At 42.0% G+C, this 17,793-nt stretch overlaps 2 protein-coding genes across 6 annotated transcripts; one reads left to right on the forward strand and one right to left on the reverse strand.

The window, feature by feature from the left end:
- The first annotated feature begins 405 nt into the window (after positions 1-405).
- gtf2a1l (general transcription factor IIA, 1-like) lies at positions 406-4,509 on the forward strand. Of its 2 annotated transcripts, XM_088305608.1 has the most exons (10): positions 406-546; positions 915-1,016; positions 1,089-1,212; positions 1,292-1,341; positions 1,443-1,563; positions 1,987-2,196; positions 2,269-2,528; positions 3,132-3,368; positions 3,768-3,857; positions 3,948-4,509. In XM_088305608.1, exons 1-10 carry the CDS (start codon positions 520-522, stop codon positions 4,053-4,055), a joined length of 1,329 nt encoding a protein of 442 aa, XP_088161734.1. In that variant the 5' UTR covers positions 406-519; the 3' UTR covers positions 4,056-4,509. The 2 variants fall into 2 exon arrangements, with proteins under 2 accessions (XP_088161734.1, XP_088161733.1); XM_088305607.1 differs by having other exon boundaries at positions 1,987-2,528.
- Positions 4,278-17,312, reverse strand: lhcgr (luteinizing hormone/choriogonadotropin receptor). Of its 4 annotated transcripts, XM_088305603.1 has the most exons (12): positions 17,129-17,312; positions 12,944-13,727; positions 12,745-12,816; positions 10,818-10,889; positions 9,998-10,072; positions 9,549-9,623; positions 9,300-9,377; positions 9,095-9,163; positions 8,205-8,279; positions 7,667-7,855; positions 7,536-7,583; positions 4,278-6,718 (listed from the first exon to the last, which is right to left on the reverse strand). In XM_088305603.1, the coding sequence occupies exons 2-12, from the start codon at positions 13,102-13,104 to the stop codon at positions 5,656-5,658; spliced, it is 1,977 nt and encodes a 658-aa protein (XP_088161729.1). In that variant the 5' UTR covers positions 13,105-13,727; positions 17,129-17,312; the 3' UTR covers positions 4,278-5,655. The 4 variants fall into 4 exon arrangements, with proteins under 4 accessions (XP_088161729.1, XP_088161731.1, XP_088161730.1 ...); XM_088305605.1 differs by lacking the exon at positions 9,998-10,072; XM_088305604.1 differs by lacking the exon at positions 17,129-17,312 and having other exon boundaries at positions 12,944-13,913.
- Positions 17,313-17,793: the final 481 nt, after the last annotated feature.

Consider the following 17,793-nt stretch of genomic DNA (forward strand, 5'->3'; position numbering starts at 1 on the left):
CCGTCAGTGACGTACTGGCGAAGCCTTGAATGGCTCCTCGAGATAAGATAAGCCCTCACAAAGTTCCAGTTGACACAAAACAAAAGGTGGAACGCAAAAAAAAAAAAAAAAGCTTTGAACTGAACAAAGTCTGCTGTAACACGTTGCTGAAAAAGTCATTTCATCGCTTTTCACATCCCAAAAGGAAGCCATTTTTGACAATACAAGTAACAGTCGTTCAATTTTGATTCAATCAAATGTACTCTGTCCATCTGTCTTGTTTATTTTTATTATTGCCTGAATTTATCAGCTACTAACTCTCATGGATTCTGAGGGATTTTATGGGCAGAAATGACTTCTAAGGCGGTATTTGAAGTAAAAGCAAACAAGGAAATCCAAAAGTAAAGAATCTCCATCCCAACTCAAGTCCAATCAGAGCTCCTCATTGGGGGTTGATTACAAACACCTGCAAGTGACTGTGCAGCATTTTAATTCTGATGAAAGTGTGTTGCAGCTGCTTTTCTTCTTCAGCCTTCCGTCATGATGACCAACTCGGGCTCTGTGGTGGTAAGAGCTGCTGGTTTTTGGTTTTTGTTTTTTTTACTGTGAAGTATGAAAAGGAGCGGTTGTCAAAACTTAATTTTCAAGCAAATTTGCTACCTAAATTGTGCTTTAAAGCCTTCTTTTTTTTTTCTTGGGCAGTTTGTCATGTTTGGCCTTCTGCACAAATCTAGCCTATGATGAATGGCTTTCGAGAATATAGATTCATTGCATTGAGGGAAAAAGTGTTTTCCCCAACAAGCGCTTTAAGGCCTAAAGAGTTCATATGCGTCATGACACAGCCCGAATGATTTAAAATGATGAATTGCGCATTCTCTTGATTGTCGCTTGTGATGTGGCTCATCTTGATGATGTTTTCTGGTAATTGATTGCAGGTCAAGCTCTATTTGTCAATAATGGACGATGTGGTCGAGAGTTTGAGGGAGCTCTTCTTGGATGAGGGCCTTGACGACGGCGTCTTGGATGATTTACGACACGCAAGTCAATGCCCGGTTGGATTTACGCCGTCGTTGACAAATGCTTGACTTTCTGCTTCTTGCGCTACCCAGCTTTGGGAGACAAAAATGATGGAGTCGAAAGCGATGGAGGATTTCAGGAAGAACAGCGTCGACGCTTCAAACTTTGTGCTGCAGCTTCCGCCAAACTACAGCCGCAATGATGCGCCACTCGCAAGTAGCACAAAGATGAAGTCAAAATCGTTTCCATGGTGACGTGGATTGCGTTGTGTCAGCGGTTTTCTTGTGTCTTACAGCGTCAGTTATGATGCCCGCGAGTCAGAATGTTCGCAATTTTCCGGTGCAGGCAAGTATGTTTTGAACGCAAAACTATATGCTTCTCAAATAGTGGGGCGGCGACCCCCGGGCAGCCAATGTGCTATAATCTCCGTCTGTGTCTCTTTCCAGCCACCTCGACAAAATGTTCAATTGCAGAACAACTCGGAGACGCTTGCTACCTTCTCACTTCCCGCTGGCCTATCTTACCCGGTGCAGATACCGGCTGGAGTCACTCTACAAACAGCTTCTGGTAGGAGATGACTTGTCATATCTCGACCTTTAAATGGAAACACTCCTAAAGGTCACACGATGGCGAGTATCCCTTACAAGTCACACTCAAATAGAACCGTTATGATGCCGCGGTTGCGATTTTGGGAATTTCATTGTTTTTTCACAAATCTATATTTTGGCCAATTTATTCTGAAGTGTTGGAAAAAGGCTTGCCGTCTTTGATGATGCAATGTTAATGGTTGAACACGCATGACATTTTCTGAAAATGTATTAATTTGGAGGTATGAGGGTGCCACCCAACTCCAGCGATTTATAATTCTTATTTTAGTGAATAATTGATTCGATATAACTTCAGTGATTCATTGAATTAAAACAAAGAAGAAATCCAAACAAATGCCGTTTGGTCTGACTTTTCTCTCCTTTTTTTTTTTTTTATTCCAAGGTCAACTTTACAAAGTTAACGTTCCAGTTGTAGTCACTCAGGCCCCAGCAGGTCATCAAACCTTATCGCAACCTCCGCCGACTGTCACTGAGCGAATAGAACCTCCTGTTCCTCCGCCGGCTTCATTACAACCCAGTGAAACGATTCCTCGCCAACCGTCGCCGCCCCCGGTCAGCTCGTCGCCACCGCTTGAGTCCTCCCCTCCCTCCGGTCAGGAGAGCAACCTTCCCCAGCAAAAGCCACTGCCCGAGTATCCACAAATTGAGCTATCTTCGTCTCCAGAGCCGGAATGTGCGCCGACCGGTCAAGAGGGAGAGTTGAAGGCCCGTCCTGTGGACCTTAGCGGAAAAGGCTCCGACGTCAGTCACTTGTTTGACTTCCAGATCGGCAGTGAAGAAGTTTTGACGGACGCCGCTCAGTTTAAGAGCAGCGACATTGACGACATCCTCAAAGTGGTCATTGAAGAGGAGCGAGAAAAAGCAGCCAGGGCGAGAAACTTGGCTCGCACCAAATCTTACGACCAGCCTGACTCCATTCTTGGGGTAATTTTAATCCAGAACAAAGTTGGAGAAGAAAAGTCTTTAACACATTTCATTGCACATCAAGCAGGCGCACTATTTTAATTTTTTTGTAGCAGAATCATCTACTGTGTTCATTAGTTTGCAATGCACACTTTGCGTTATATGACAATATTTCCCACCTTTTATAGAGCCAAGTCACGCGATGGCGCCAAATAAAATGTCACAGAAAGTATCGGAATAATTGAAACACAGGTTGCCACCTAGTGGAAGAGCATTTCATTGTTCTGCCTGTCACAAAATGTTGCTGGATGGATAAAAAAAAAAAGATGCATTAACTCATTTAGTGGCTTTGACGGCTAAAGACATCAGAAATCCTTTTTTTTTTTTTTATATACTTGCCTGGTAGTGAATGAGTTTCATTTTTAAACCAGTAAAGAGAAATTGGATAATTTATCTTCTGGCACAATTTAAAAAAAAGATCAAAAGATGCGAATTAAGACTTTTCACCTGGCAATTAACTTTTTCACGGCTTCTAGATTTCCAACTTTGTTGTTCATGTTCTACGTCTATTTTGTACATTTAAAGCTTCTCTTCTTTTTGACCATCCTTACTTTTGCATTCAAGCTGGATCTGGACTACAACTACAATGAACTATCGGACATCGTCCAGCTGGATGGGATGGCCGACAATTCTGATTTGGAAGAGGAAGCCGTGCCACTGGAGGGGGACGATTTCCTGGGGATGATCAATGCCGAGGCCCTCAAGGCTCTGCAAGAAGGAGGAGGGAGCCTCGATGGGAACGGCAGCTCCTCCAGTAGTGGCGGTGAAGGAGTTGAGGAGCCTGAACAAGTCGAAGATGAGGTACGGGTTCCGTTTTATACGCATCATCTTCCAGCCTGCCGTCGGATGCTACCGATGCACTGTAGCTTGAAAAGCGGCCTGCCAACTAGCACGTCGAATGAAACAAATACTGTATATTGCCCACATTTATTTTATTGAGCATCATGGTAAATGTGCAGCGTAAAAAGAAAAATGTACCGTGCAATGTAACTATCCAGATTTCAAACTGGCTGTTCTATTTCTCAGATCTTCATCAAAACAGACCACAGTACAAGCCAATTTATGTCAGTTTTTTTTTTTGTGGATTTTAGTTTGCTTGTGTTCCTAATCTTGTGGCCAGTGAATTCATGTAAAAAGTCAACATTTAAGAAGATGGTTCATGAAATTGTTGGAGTGAAAGTCTGTCTTTGTGTCGAACAGGATCCATTGAATTCTGGTGACGATGTGTTTGAACAAGACATCCCAGATCTCTTTGACTCGGAAAACGTCATCGTTTGTCAATATGACAAAGTACGTCCGACGTGTGTCTTTCAGCCAATGACAATTCTCAGCTTTGATTCTTAACATTGCAATGTTTTGGTGTTGTTCACCCGCTTGCAGATTCACCGGAGTAAGAACCGCTGGAAGTTCCATTTGAAAGATGGAGTCATGTGTTATGCTGGCCGCGATTACGTCTTTTCTCAAGCTGTGGGCGAAGCCGAATGGTAATGCGCTGCTACTTCATAATCCTCCCGTCTTCTGTACCGGTTTGTGGCGTCTTGTCCCAATTGACTTTTGCCGAGACGTGACGCGTACCGAATTGGTCACCAATCAATGGTAGGGTCTGCTTCTTATGGTGACCAAAAAACAATTACGACAGAGGACACGATGCAAAAATAGACATTTCTATTTTAGCGTCATCGCATCATAAAGAAGGATCAACACAGAAAGTGACTTTAGTTTGCTTGTCAACGCAATTTTATTTCACAATGTGTGAATTTACGTTTGGTATTTTGTCTGAAGAAAAAGTGTTCAAACAAAACCTACTTTGTGTTTAGCCTGTGGTGTGTTACTGATGTGCATTTCTTGTTTCAATGTTTATTTATTTTTATTTTTTTTGTTTCTCCTCAAATGCATTTACAGTGATTATAATGAACAAGAAGAATAAACCTTGAAAATGGGACTCGGTTGTCATGGTTATGTCATGATGGCTCTCTAGCTGGGACTGCATTTGAACACTTAATTGCAGTAGAATTATATACCAGAAAAATACAGTGGCGACATGAAGAAAAAAAACATGCAAGAGAAACTTTTTTTTTTTTTTCATTGTTTTCTTAAATTGAATACATTCAAACCATTCACGACTCCTTGAAGGCATGTAGAATAAACTGTGAATAGTTATGAGAAGCTTGGACGGTTCTCTAAAAATATCACATTAAGCTGAAAGTGAAACCAAACAAAAAATGTTACCAGAAAAATAATCGTGAAATTTGCATTCTCCTCAAATTCCCCCGATTGAGTCGAACACACACAAAACGGTTTTGGGGCTCAGTTTGCGATGCCCCTCAATATTTCAGTTAAACTTTAGTCAACTATTAGGACATCTCGTGACGATAACCATCGAACCAGGAAGGTTGTTCATGTTGAGGTCACCACACATGAGATGCGTTCTTAAGTTGCAGCTGCTCACACAAATGCACAATTAGAACAACTCGGACGTCAACCAGCATCAGGATTGCGTTTGGTTTTCAGAGTTTTCCTCTTTAGTTAACGCTACGTTGTACATGTATTACTACAGTATGGTACACATCCACAAATACTATACACACGGAAACATGTCCACTCAACCAGCAGGGGTGTCAAACTCAAATGCACAGTGAGCCGAAAAGTCAAACTTGAACAAAGCTGCAATTTTCTAAAAACAATATAAATGCTGATATTTTTTTTTTTAATTGAAATTTTTTACAAGTGGTTTTATTACTGCAATACAATGTTTAGTTTTTAAAATGACTATTATCATATATAATGTAAAATGGCATAGTAATCATTTGGTATCGCCTCGCGGGCCAAATCGAATTACACGGCGGGCTTATCCTCTTGAGGCTCGTGGGTGAACTGGAGTCTCTCAGTTGACTTGGGGAACAGTACGCTCGACTAGCACAGCCAATTGCAGGACATTTTCAATGTATTTGTAAAAAAAAAAAAAAAAATAGCACATGCAGGACCTTTCTCCATCCTGAGCCAAGCGTTTGAAGAAAGGCCCTTCTAGTTCACGACTGATCTTGCCTTTCTCTTGGCGACAACCTCATTGGAGTGATTAGCGGAGAAGCTAAAGCGTAGTTTCTTGCTGGGCATTATTCGGATGCAAATAAGTTGGGAGCTGTGGACCTTTGGCTTTAAATGCGACAAGAGTACTCCCCCATCGTCGGAGCAGCAGACGCACTTCTTTCCTGAAGCCCCGAGTGAAGATGGTGTACAGGAAAGGGTTGCAGAGAGAGTTGATGGGATAAAAAATGATGAGGAGGATTTTGGAGTGAGACATGGTGATGAGGGGCATGTGCAAGGTGGCGGAGATTGCGAAGAAGGAGATGGGCGCCATGCAAAGGAAGTCGGTGAAAATGAGCACGGCCATGCGCTTGGCGAGCTTTGCGTCATTGTAGTGATTGGCGGGCGCCGGCTTGCGGACGCTCTGGTAGATGCACACGTAGCAGAAACACACCCCCACAAATGCCACAACGTTCAGCGACAGCACGATCATCACGTACGCCTGCGAAGCCAGCGTCTCGATATCCATCGGGAGACAGACGCTCACTTTGCTGTAGCTACTCACGCCCACTAGGGGCAGCAGAGCCACGAGCAGGGAGAAGACCCAACCCGCCACCATGATGGCCACCACGTGGCGCATGGCCAACCTCTTGTTTAGGTCCATGGCGTTGATGATGGTGTACCAGCGCTCAAAGCTGATCACCGTGAGCGTATAAACCGAGAGCTCGCTGGAGAACATGGTCAGGAAGCCCGACATGTCGCATCCCGGGCCCGTCTGCCATTCCGTGGCGTGGTTGTAGTACTCGTGGCGAGACTGGCAGTCCGTGCGGGCGATGAGCATCAAGTAAAAGCCCATGCACAGGTCTGCCAGGGCCAGGTTACAGATGAGAAAGCGGGAGATGGTTAACTTGCGACTGGTAAAAAGTAGGATGAGCAGCACGGTGAGGTTGGCAACGATGGTGAAAAAGGCGATGATCCAGGTGACGTTGCCCAGGATGGGACCGAGGAGGTCCTCGCAGGGGTTAAAAGGATCTTGCTCAGGCGTGCACTGGATGCCGGCGTGGCTCGGACAAAAATGTTCCAGTTGTGGATGGTTGTTGTAGAGGTCAGTGCCTCGCCCAAAAGTTCTGGAGAACCCAAAAAGAAACGACAAAAAGTTGAATGACTTGCCTCATGGACATCAGCGTGCAACGAGCACATTTTTCCTAAAGAAGTCAAACACCAAAAGTTCAGAACGGAAGAAGCCTTTTGGAGAAACTTCAACAAAAGAGTGTTGATCACCTTGACCTGGATGATTGAGCATCTCCGAACCGCGAGGCGGATGCGCTACCCCCACGTCTCGGAACGAGTCAAATGCAACCGGCGGAATTTGGTGGCCGAAAGAATGGAGTGACCTGGCAACCGTCTTGACCTTTGACCCAACTGAACAGCGTCGGGGTCAGCTTGCTTGTGCCGTTTGCGCTAGAGTGACCATTACCGGCAGAACGAACATTGAGGAGAAAAACTTCCTGTAGCGCCGTCTGACGAGACGTCTTATGAGATGAGGAGGAGGTGCCAACAGAAATGTTCCCCAACACAACCCAAGCAATTGACTGATGAGAATAAAATTCTAAATTGTGAAATTTGCCACATTTGTCTCGTTCCTATCAGGTGACATTTGGACGTTTACTCGTTCCTTAAGTGGTGGTACAGAAACTAGTGTCAAAAAGTAGAAGTATTATAAAAATCAGTTTTGCACGAGTTCTGATGATTTGTCACATTTGACGTCCACAAATTCACATTCTTTAGAAACGGGGCGACATTTAATTGGGAAAGCCTTTCCAATGGTATGAATTTGTCGAATGTTTTTAAGACAAAATATTTCCCAAACAAATGATTCTATTATTATTTCTTTTCATATTATTAGTGGAGTAAGTGAAGGCAACTCAGCATTTCATAACTTACGCGCGGATGGATTCACAAAACGGTGACGGTTTCTTGAGGGCCTCTTGTCTGTAAATATAAAAGCCGGTGTTCCTTTTTCTTCATATCCAACTTTTGATTTCATCTTGCATCCGTCAGAGGCCATTATTTACCTGTGTTTGCTGTACCACAAGTGGAAAGCACAGCACTGGCTGGCGTACGTCAGCTCGGCGACTCCCAGCTCAACCAGACTGTCTAATGGAGGAAGGCGCTTCAGAGCAAAAGCAGATTTGGCTTTCAGGCGCTTTACCTGCTCCAAGCCTTTTCGGGGGAGGGAGGTTAGAGCTGTGGAGGACACATCCCTGAATCACACACAGACGCGTACGCATGAAGAACAAGTTACGCCAACTATCGCCTTGATTACACCTCAGCCGGCACAAACTCAAGTCACTTGGCTTGCAATACACTCCCGGTCCCTATTAGAGGAATATGTTATCGCTTAATCATGGCTTTGGATGAGCGAACGCATTTGGCCCCTGAGACTGACTCATATGCTCTCTGGGGCTTTATGATTGCCATCTTGATCAGATTTGAAAAGTCGGTGTTCAATGCTAAATTCAAAAGATGAAAATTGGTGATTCCGCCGCTGAAAAAATGACTTTGTTGGTTTTGTTAAAAATCTTCTGAAATGAATGTGTTGTTAAAACTCACAGATAAAGCGGCCCCAAGGCTCCCTCGAAGGCGTCTTCTGGAATGTTGCACAGATGTCTGTTGTGTCTTAAATCGCTGCAAATGAAGAAAACCAGCAACATTTAAGGTTGGCATTTGAAAGTTAATCGAATAGTTTTGATTTACAGTGCAATGTCCAAAGTTGATTAACATCCAGTCTGCAACACTTGTTGGCAGGCAGTACAAGAAAACACTCTGAGCTCCGTTTTCATTTTTGTTTTTTTATTATTATATATATATTTTTTATTGTTAAAGTAATTCTCTTCTTTAGGGGAAGTCAAGTAAAAAAATGTCTTTCCAAAATGTGTTCTATGCAGCCCCACGAGTCTAAACACAATGTTCTGATCAATATTGCGTTCGTGCAACATGAATTAAGCCGAAAAGTGCACCCGTTTTTATCAACCTCAGGGGCGGCCATTTTGCCCCCCAAAAAAATAAAAATAAATCAGATAAATGAAGCTTTTTAAAAATTTTTTTCATAGTAGGATATATTATAATTAACATGTTCAAAAACATTTCTTCATTTATTTTGGGTTCCGAGGCATATTTTGCAGCACATTTAGGCTGAAGTGCGAATTGTCCAAGTTTTTGGCGATTCGACTTTTCCGCTTCATTTCTTTGTGTGTGCAACAAGAATTCCTTGTTGGCTGCAGCCTTAACGCCATCGAGACATCAACATCTATCAGTGTGTGCAAGGGCGGGAAAAAAAAAACATGCAGTCTTTGTTTAGTCTTGCATCACATTTGTTTGCTCTATTTCAGGATTAGAAAGAGAGCGCGATTAAAATCAGAAACATACTGCTCTCATTTATAATTAGTTTTAAATGCAAATTTCTAATAAAAAAATGAAAAAATCCCCGACGAAAGACTTACAGAGTTCTGATGAAGGTTCCATTGAACGCATGCGGGTTGATTTCCTTGAAACCGCTTCCGATCAGGCTTCTGTCAAGGTCAACAAATCCAGTGGTCAACGTTCGGTTGCAGAAGCGCATTTGAGAAGCCAAATAAACATCACAAAAAAAATAAAATAATAATCGGATTCTCTTTTGATAAAATGCTAAGACAAAGTTGAACTCACATATCACTGGCCGTCTTGGTCATGCCATTGAAGGAATTGGCGGGAATATTTTCGATGGCCATGTTTGCTTGCATTTTTCTGAAAAATGAGATCAAACCGCAAGTTTTTTTTCCTAATTAGTCCGATACGTTAACGCAGTTTGAGAACTGAGTCGGAGTTGCGCGGATGTTAGTGGCATTGAGACATTCGGTGCGATACAAGAAAAAAAAAAAAAACTCTCATTCTTAATTTTCATTTTGGATTACTTACAGGCTGAATGGAAAGGCCAAGGAGGATATTGTGGATAAGTCTGGGAAGTGCATCACGCCGGTGCCAAAGATGCACCTGCGAAAAATGTTGTGACTTTTTTGCGTTACCCTTTCGATGACGTTCGTTGCTGGTGCAGCGCAGTACGTGAACATTTTCGTTTATTTTTGTCGCTCTTGCCATCGCCGTCATCGTCACACATTTTCTCTGGCAAGAAACCACTTTAATGCTTTATTCTAATTTCCATGTTTCTACTTCAACTAAATATCTTTAAATGTCGATGACTACGCTGAACTTAATGTTTTGATGTTCGTACGGAGGATCTCGGAGGTCCTGAAATTGAAATTTCCACTTCACAGTCGAGAGGCTCACATCAATACTGAAAAACAAAATCCTGTCGCTGGACGATGAAGAAAATAAAATGCAATTATCCAAAAGAGGAAACGACTTACAAATAATTCAGATTAGGCAGGTCAGTGAAGGCCCCCCTTTCAATTGTCCTCAGATTTTTCATGTTTTTAAGAGTGCTGCAGGAAGACAAAACATTCTGGTTAAAGCTGTTGTGGTTCACAAGCCAGCAACAAATTGACGCAGCGACGCGTCACAGTCATGAAAGGCGCTTCTTGCACAATCTTGCAAATTGTTCATTTTCAGTTTGGCCGCACTTTCTCATTCAGTAGCACTCGAATGTGTGTCCAAACTTTTGACGGATGTCAAATGACTACTTTGAAAAATGAATAAAAGAAACAAACCACTAACATTCTTTGAAGAGGACTTTTGCATGGTACTTCAGCTGAAGCGTGAGCCGTTATGTTCTCTCCCCTCCAAAATAATTGCAACGGTGAGGCCAATTTCCTTTTTCTGGGACGTTTTGACTTGAATAAAAAAAAAAAAAAAAAAATCCACATTTTTGCTTTTTTTTTTTCAGATAATTTACATTTAGATTGGGCACACGTCAGTATTTGTTATTTGGAATAAAATAAAAACATTTTACTGAAGGGAAAAACGTGTCGCGACAGATTTGGGCCAGTTGCTATCGTCTAAGTTTCGTACCAAATTCATCGATAAATATCTGGATAATCAAAGCTGAAATGTTGATCATTTGTCTCGTATTATTTGATATCAAACCCCAAATATTTTCTGTCTTTTGCAAAAGGACTGAAATGGGCCTCGCTATTCCAGAACTTTTGGAGAAAAGTGTGATTGATGAACTCATTCTGTGTAGCTGAAATAAACAACTTTCATCAACATAAACATTTTGTTTCTACATACATTTCTCTCAAGCCATGGATGGACAGGAAGGCGTGCGTTTGTATCCGGGTCGCGGTGCTGTAGTAAATCAGACTGTGGCGCGCACACACACACACACACACACACACACACACACGTTCACCCCAAGTCGAGTCAAAGATTGTAAGAGAAGAAACAAATGAAGCATCTCATGTTTAAGTGTCTTGAGTCCACAAAGTTTACAAAACGTATCTGGAAAAAGATTTGCCACAAAGAAATCTTGGAATAATAAATTTCATGCCACAAAGTTTTGTTCTGTTCCACAAACACGTTTCATTTTGTCTTACGCTCATTTTAACGTAGCGTTTGGAAACATCTAGGCCAAAGGTCACCAAAATGTCGCCCTCAAGGACCACTTGTTGTAAAACAAGCTCACCAGCGATAGAACGTTGTGTTTGTTCTTGGGATGCTCTCGTGCCCCCGGCGGATAAGCGGAAAAAGATTGAATGAGTGCATACATGTAATAAGAACAAATCTGATCATTGTGAAAGTGTTGCCGTTCACGTTAATCATCGCCCGGGAAGTCGTTTGCAAGACGTCCGATCTAGGCCAAGAATGTTTAAGAGTGTCGTCTAAACAAAGACACCGAAAGGCAAACAAACTTCTGGAAGTGTCCCTGAGTTTTTTGTTTGGTGATAGAAGCGTGACTGTCCTCTTTTCTCTCTTTTGATTTGGTTTCTTGGGTTGCTGTGCTTCCACCGTCAAGTGACCGTGAAATTTATTTCCAAACTGTCCTTCCTTCCGAGATTGCACCGAATGCCATTTGAAATGTTGCTGCTGTCAAAGAAAACTTTGCGGCCGCAGTAGAACCCTTCTTGTTTCTTCTTGGGGGATCGCAGAAATATTTAGCAATCTTTATTTGCAGCATAAAAAAACTTTCAAATAAAATGTCGTCATCATTGATGTGAAAGTGGCTTTAAAGAGACGAAATTGTCACGCTTGATCGCCTCCCCTTCTCGGCAGCTCACTTCCTGATTTTGTACAAAAAAATACTCAAAAATGATTAATGAACCTTTTTTTTTCTCTAGGATGTGATTTCACAGCCGCATGCAGTTACCAACTGCGATTTTGCACCATGTTGTATATTCTCATTTGAGTTTTGTGAACATGGCGAGGTCATTTTTGACGTATGCATCCGTCACCCTTCATCAGGCAAACAACTTAAACGGGTGTTCAAAATGAATCCTTCGCGTTTCACGTTGACTGAATAGAATAGAATTTTCTTCCAGTCAAAACATTTGACATTTTGTGAATTATAAGAAAATTAAATATGGCTATGATATATAATGACATAATTACAATTACAATAAATATTGATATTTTGCAATAATGGGCGTTTTGGGGATTTCTAATGTTGTTAATTTCGTTTCGTTTATTAATAACAGTTTGAAAAGCGACACTAAATCTGTAACACAATTCTAGTCATACATTGAAACAATTACTGGCACATATAAATTGTAAAATGAGTATGTTTGAAATATATAATATTTATAAAATAATTGTTTTATGATTAGCCAATTTTGTAATCTTAGAATGCATTCATAATTGAATTTTGATTAATCGCTCAGCCCTAATACTTTTTTTCTTCTTTTTTTTTTTTTTAGCATAATAAAACAAAAACATTAAAATGTAGAAGAAGCCAAAAAATACCACAACTGCATTCACGCGCAAAAATGATCAAAGCAAAAGAGTAAATGTTTTGTGCAATGGCAATCACAATTTCATGTTAATATTTTTAGGGAAAAAAAGCCAACGTATTCCTGCCACTTGTGCCTAGTCTGTTGTTCATTTTTCACATGATCTGAGGTGTCGGGACCAACTTTTATTCTTGCTACAATCATTGACTTTAGCACAAATTAATTCACCGTAAGAAGATATCGACTTGAATATTTTGTATGCAAGAACTTACATTGCTTTTATGTTGATCAGTTCTTTGAATGCATGTGTCGGAAGTTCTTCAAGATCCAGATGTTTGAGAACTCTGTTAAATATGTAAGAAAGGAGAGCGTTAACTCCGCAGTTACGTCCTTGTTTTGCACATTGTGCCAAACGTGACATTAATACAAGATTAAGAAGCGGAGAACGTAGACACAAATAGAGATACTCACATGGATGTGGCGTCATTCTCCGAAGCCATCTGAGTGGCATTGCTGCATTGAAAGCTGGAGGCCGTGCAGTGGCAGATTTGCGGACACTTGAACGCCTCATAGGAGGTCACACAGAGGATGCCGGACAACGCAAACGCAACCCAGAGCACCTGGGGGGTCATTTGTAAAATCAAAGATTAAAACAGATGTTTACAAATCTAAAAAAAATTTAAAAAGCATTTTTTTTTTAATGTAATTTTCCAAGCTGTAGCAAAAAAAAAAAAAAAAAAAAAGCAGTTGTTTCCTCCTTCAAGTGTCCGCAGTGGTCTTGCCTCCATGCACTCACGTAAATGTTGACTTGCCTGCCTGCTTGGAGGAGTTGCCTCAAATGTGAAGTACTTGACGTGATGCTGAGTGGGTGGAGATCATGATAGCGCTTTCACTTTCATCGTCTCTTCATTACGTTTGAGGAAAAGGCAGGCAAATGGAGTTGAAAGATTTTTTTAGGTAGGCCTGCTCTAACAAATAGAAATCATTTCAAAAGGTAATAACAACAACTACACATTGTCATCAGACAAACTCAAGTCTCTGAATTATAAAAAAAAAAGTATTAAAAACACAAACGCTCATTGATTTTTGTGATTGAACCGCTTTTTTTTTTTTTTTTGATCTCCCATTGAGAATGTTAAGTTCAAGATGACTTTTTTGCACGACCTCGTCGGCAGGGGTGAAAAGATGACACCCCCGCAGGGTGCTTTCGTTGCGTCTTCCACTTGTAAACCTCTTACGAGGATGGCAAGCTGACCTGGGGGCGAAAATGGAGTGAGACGTAACATAAATTCAAGCGGGCCTCTGTCACCTTTAACTACTTTGACAATTGTGCGCATTGAAAAAAAGAAAAAATAATCGACAAATGACACGTATCACGTGATAGGAATAAACGTAGAACATTAAAAGATGAGGATTTCTTATCATGACAATGATAAAAATGTAATCTTGAAAAAGAAATTCTAATTTAAAACGAGGGGATAAAAGTGATGAGAGTTTTAAAAATTGTTGTTTAAGCAATTCTAGTCCGCTTGGTGACGACTGTTGTGGTGCCCTTGAGCAAGGCACCGAACCACTCCCAGAGGTGGTGCACTCGCCGTTTGCACGCAAAACAGCATTCAGACTTTTTTTGTCCGATCGTTTTATTCTGGGAAAGAAAAACACAACTTTTCTTTCTTGCAAAATGACAACAATTCTCTGCGTCAACATGTTTTGCTCTTTCCGCCATTATAACGGTGACCACTGGAGTCCTGTCAAGAAACCCTGTGATCTCCTGTCACGTCACAGACATGACGGCAAATTGTTTTTGTCTCAAATAATAGCCAGTAGGCGTGATCGCGTCTCACCCTCACCATTTTCTTGCTGGATGCTGTAGGAGCTTCTCTTATTTATATTTATTTATTTATTTCATTTCATTTTTTTACAGGTTTTTCTCTCATCGCTGAGTGCGGACTATTGACCTGGCGACAACTTGCTGACCTGACAAGATCTGACCACTTTTTCTTGGTGCAACAAAGGTAGAGGAGCAACACCAACAATGTACCTGTCGCGATCCAACGTAACCTTGGCGAAAAACAAGCAAACGTAAAGCAACACAAACAAAAGTGCTACAATTGAGCCATTATTGAAAGCGGCGGAAGAAGCGATTTGCTGTCACGTCCTGTTTTCTTCCGATTTCCGCTGAAAGGCGAGTTTTTAGACGGCGGCGAGTTTGCGAGCAAAACGAGCATCGCGAAGGCATTTGCAGTAACTGGCAACGGGGCCGCTGTGCGTGTTCTTTACGTTTTCGTCTTTTATTGCTCAGTGAATTGGACCTCGGCTTCAAATCACAATCCGAATGAACCCATTCAGGGACTTGAAAACTCTCACTTGAGCTGTGGCAGTGTATGTAAAAACAAAAAACAAAAAACAACACTAGTTGAGGCGGTCGAGTGAAGTGGCCGTCCTTCTGTTGCGTAAAGGAGCGACAAGTATTCTTAGAACATTTAATGTTGCTCTCGTGCTAGCATGACGCATAAAAGTGACAGCGGACAAAATCTCACACCAATTTATGCGCCTTTGTTTTGTGTGCAGGGTCCAAGTTGTAATCTTGGAATTAAAAATGAGCTAAGGTTGTCGTTCATGTTTGCAAGCTGGGCTTGTGAAATCCTTTGACTCGCTTGTGATTGTAGTTGTTGAAATTATCAAAAAAAATAAATAAAAAATACACACAAAACAGAACAAAAGTCCACAGTAGAAATATTCCCCCAAAAAACAAAACACTCGCATTCTGTAAGTCTAAAAAGGAGCAGGGAAGGAGTCAAAATTAACGGGCTTTGTTTTGGCCGTAACATTCATACAAAAAAAAAATCGTCATTTGACTTCCAAGCTGGAACTGGAGCTTGACTCAACTCAAGGAGATTCCTTTCATTGAGCTAGGAAGTGTCGATCAAGCCAAGGAAACTGAAATCGAGCCAAGGTGGGGTTTTTTTTCTTTTTTTTGGGGGGGTTGGCGCAGAGATTTTTATTTTATTTTATTTTTTGGGTTGGCACAGATATTTTTATTACATTTTTTATTTTTTTTTGTTGACGCAGATATTTTTATTTGTTTATTTTTTTCGGTTGGCGCAGAGATTTTTATTTTATTTCTTTTTTTTCTGGGGTTGACGCAGAGATAGTGACATGGATGCACCACATGCTAACCACACACAGACGATGACTTTTTACGAAGCGTGTGAATAATCACGACACGACAACAATATACTTATTACTGTATTTTCAATCCAGGGGGTGTTTTTTTATTTTTATTTCCATTTTTTTTTTTTGGAGGACTTTTGAACCGTTTTAACATTGAGTGTGCCTGCTGCCTCGTCTTGCACGCCGCAATAACTCTTGATAGCTTATCAGATGAGGAATTCAAGAGTCCTTGGACATTGTTTGGAGCGTTAACACGTTCACCACCGGACGCAAATCATCGTTGAATAATTTGAGGCAATAGACATTAAAAGTTGACGCATCGATTTCAGAATGTTGACATTTTTATCCGATGTTACCCGTGACCCGTTTTGGTTGTAGCGGCGACTTTGGAAAATCAGCAGGTGTCAGAAATAATTTAGTTGAGGATGCCGTTCAACTTCCCTGCACACTGCATCTGATTATTTTTTTGTTTTGGTTGTCTGTTTTCAATCTTGCATCTCTCAAATCTGTTTCCTGTTCACGCGGCTTCAACCATTTTCAACTCTTAAAGTCGGAAACTTTCTTTGCTCTTCAACATCAAGCCATCAATTTTCGAGCCAGTCGGACTGGCGACGGCGGCTTGCGAGTTGGGCGACGGGTGTGAGCGTGCTTTTCAATGTTTGGATGCTTGCGTGAACGTCCGAGACGGACGGTGAGGCCGACTTGGCATCTCTGCGTAGCTAAATGCACCGGACGAGGACAAAACGGTGAGGGATGTCTGCGCACACCGAATATCCACACCGGTTGGGTAAAATCTGAGCTTTGTTGCTCTTCAGACGCTAACGTTGATCTCACGCAAGCAAGTCGTTTCAATTCTGCTGCGACTGTGTTGGGGCGACAAAGTTTGAAATCATGTTGCATGCGGGAACGATTGTAATTGCGATGCAAGTCTGCTTCCTGATCGCCGGAGGGGTCCCTGGAGGGGTGCGGACAGCGTGACCATGTCAAATGTTGGATGTCACATTACTTTTGTTTGTCCGATTGCTCTTAAATTCAAATCAAAATGTTTGATGAGACGGGTGAGTATTTTTTTCCCAAAAGGACTGGAAAATGATAATGTAAGAGGTGTGAGACAAACGATTATTCGGAGTTCATTCAGGATCGCAGTCTCCGTTTAATGATCGTCAATGCGATGAATTGGCATCATCTTGGGTCAACTTTTATTCGGCGGCGGCAGTAACTCAGTCTGGAAGGACTTTTGATTTCGCGCGCAGGTTTCTGCTGCGTCCGAGTTGCGACGCGTTGGCATGCGCTGAGGAAGACTTCAAACTCGTTATTTTTCCTTCCGTGTGAGCTTCCGCCGCGTCTGTGTCGTTCATCGAGCTCACCATTTGCCGGACTCTGCACAATGTAATTGCATTGCAGATACTTTGAAATCTCCGCAACACCAAGAATTCCAAATGAGGCTCTCCAACATTTTATTACGTTTAGAAAAGGACTCACCCATCTGGAGTCGGACTCACTCAGCACAATTCGTTGTCCTGAGGCGCATCGTCCATACACGACGATCGCTGAGTCCTGCCACGTTTTAGGAAAGAGTTCCCTTTTTTTTTTTTGATGGACCTCCTGTGAAGTTGAGCTGTTAAGCTGACATGCATGCTGTTTCTCAATCAATGCCGGGCCGCCACATTTTTTGCTTCCCGGGCTCTGTTTTGTTTTGACTGTTCCGCGATGTCCTTCATGTGCCGGCATCAGCATCCTGTGCTGTCCTGCCCGGAGGAATAACAATCCGAGTCCCTCGCAACACCGTTCTTCCCGGAGTGGAAAGTTCATTTTAACAACGTGATAAGCCGTCTCACATTTGCCCCAGTCACCTGTTTTGAGGCAGCTCATTAAGTGAGGGCTTCTGCTGACAGATCTTCCCACTGGGTTTTTCTTTTTGCAAAAGTGTAGCATCGGATTTCAAAGCGCTCAACTCGCAGCACTCCCTCGTCCGCGCAGTGGTGTGAAAGTGCTGCAATCAATCGGGATTTGCCAAGATGTGAAGATGAGTGATGTCGGCGCTTATGATATTTAGTCTGGTGGTGAAAGAGCATTGATTGCCGGCTTTCTCCGAGACACTGACCTGTCACGGATAAGATTAAGCTGCCAGAGTGGGCCCATCGTAC

The sequence above is a fragment of the Idiotropiscis lumnitzeri genome, chromosome 9, assembly GCF_059441095.1.
Source record: "Idiotropiscis lumnitzeri isolate Australia: NSW breed Sydney's pygmy pipehorse chromosome 9, RoL_Ilum_1.0, whole genome shotgun sequence".
NCBI lineage: Eukaryota > Metazoa > Chordata > Actinopteri > Syngnathiformes > Syngnathidae > Idiotropiscis > Idiotropiscis lumnitzeri.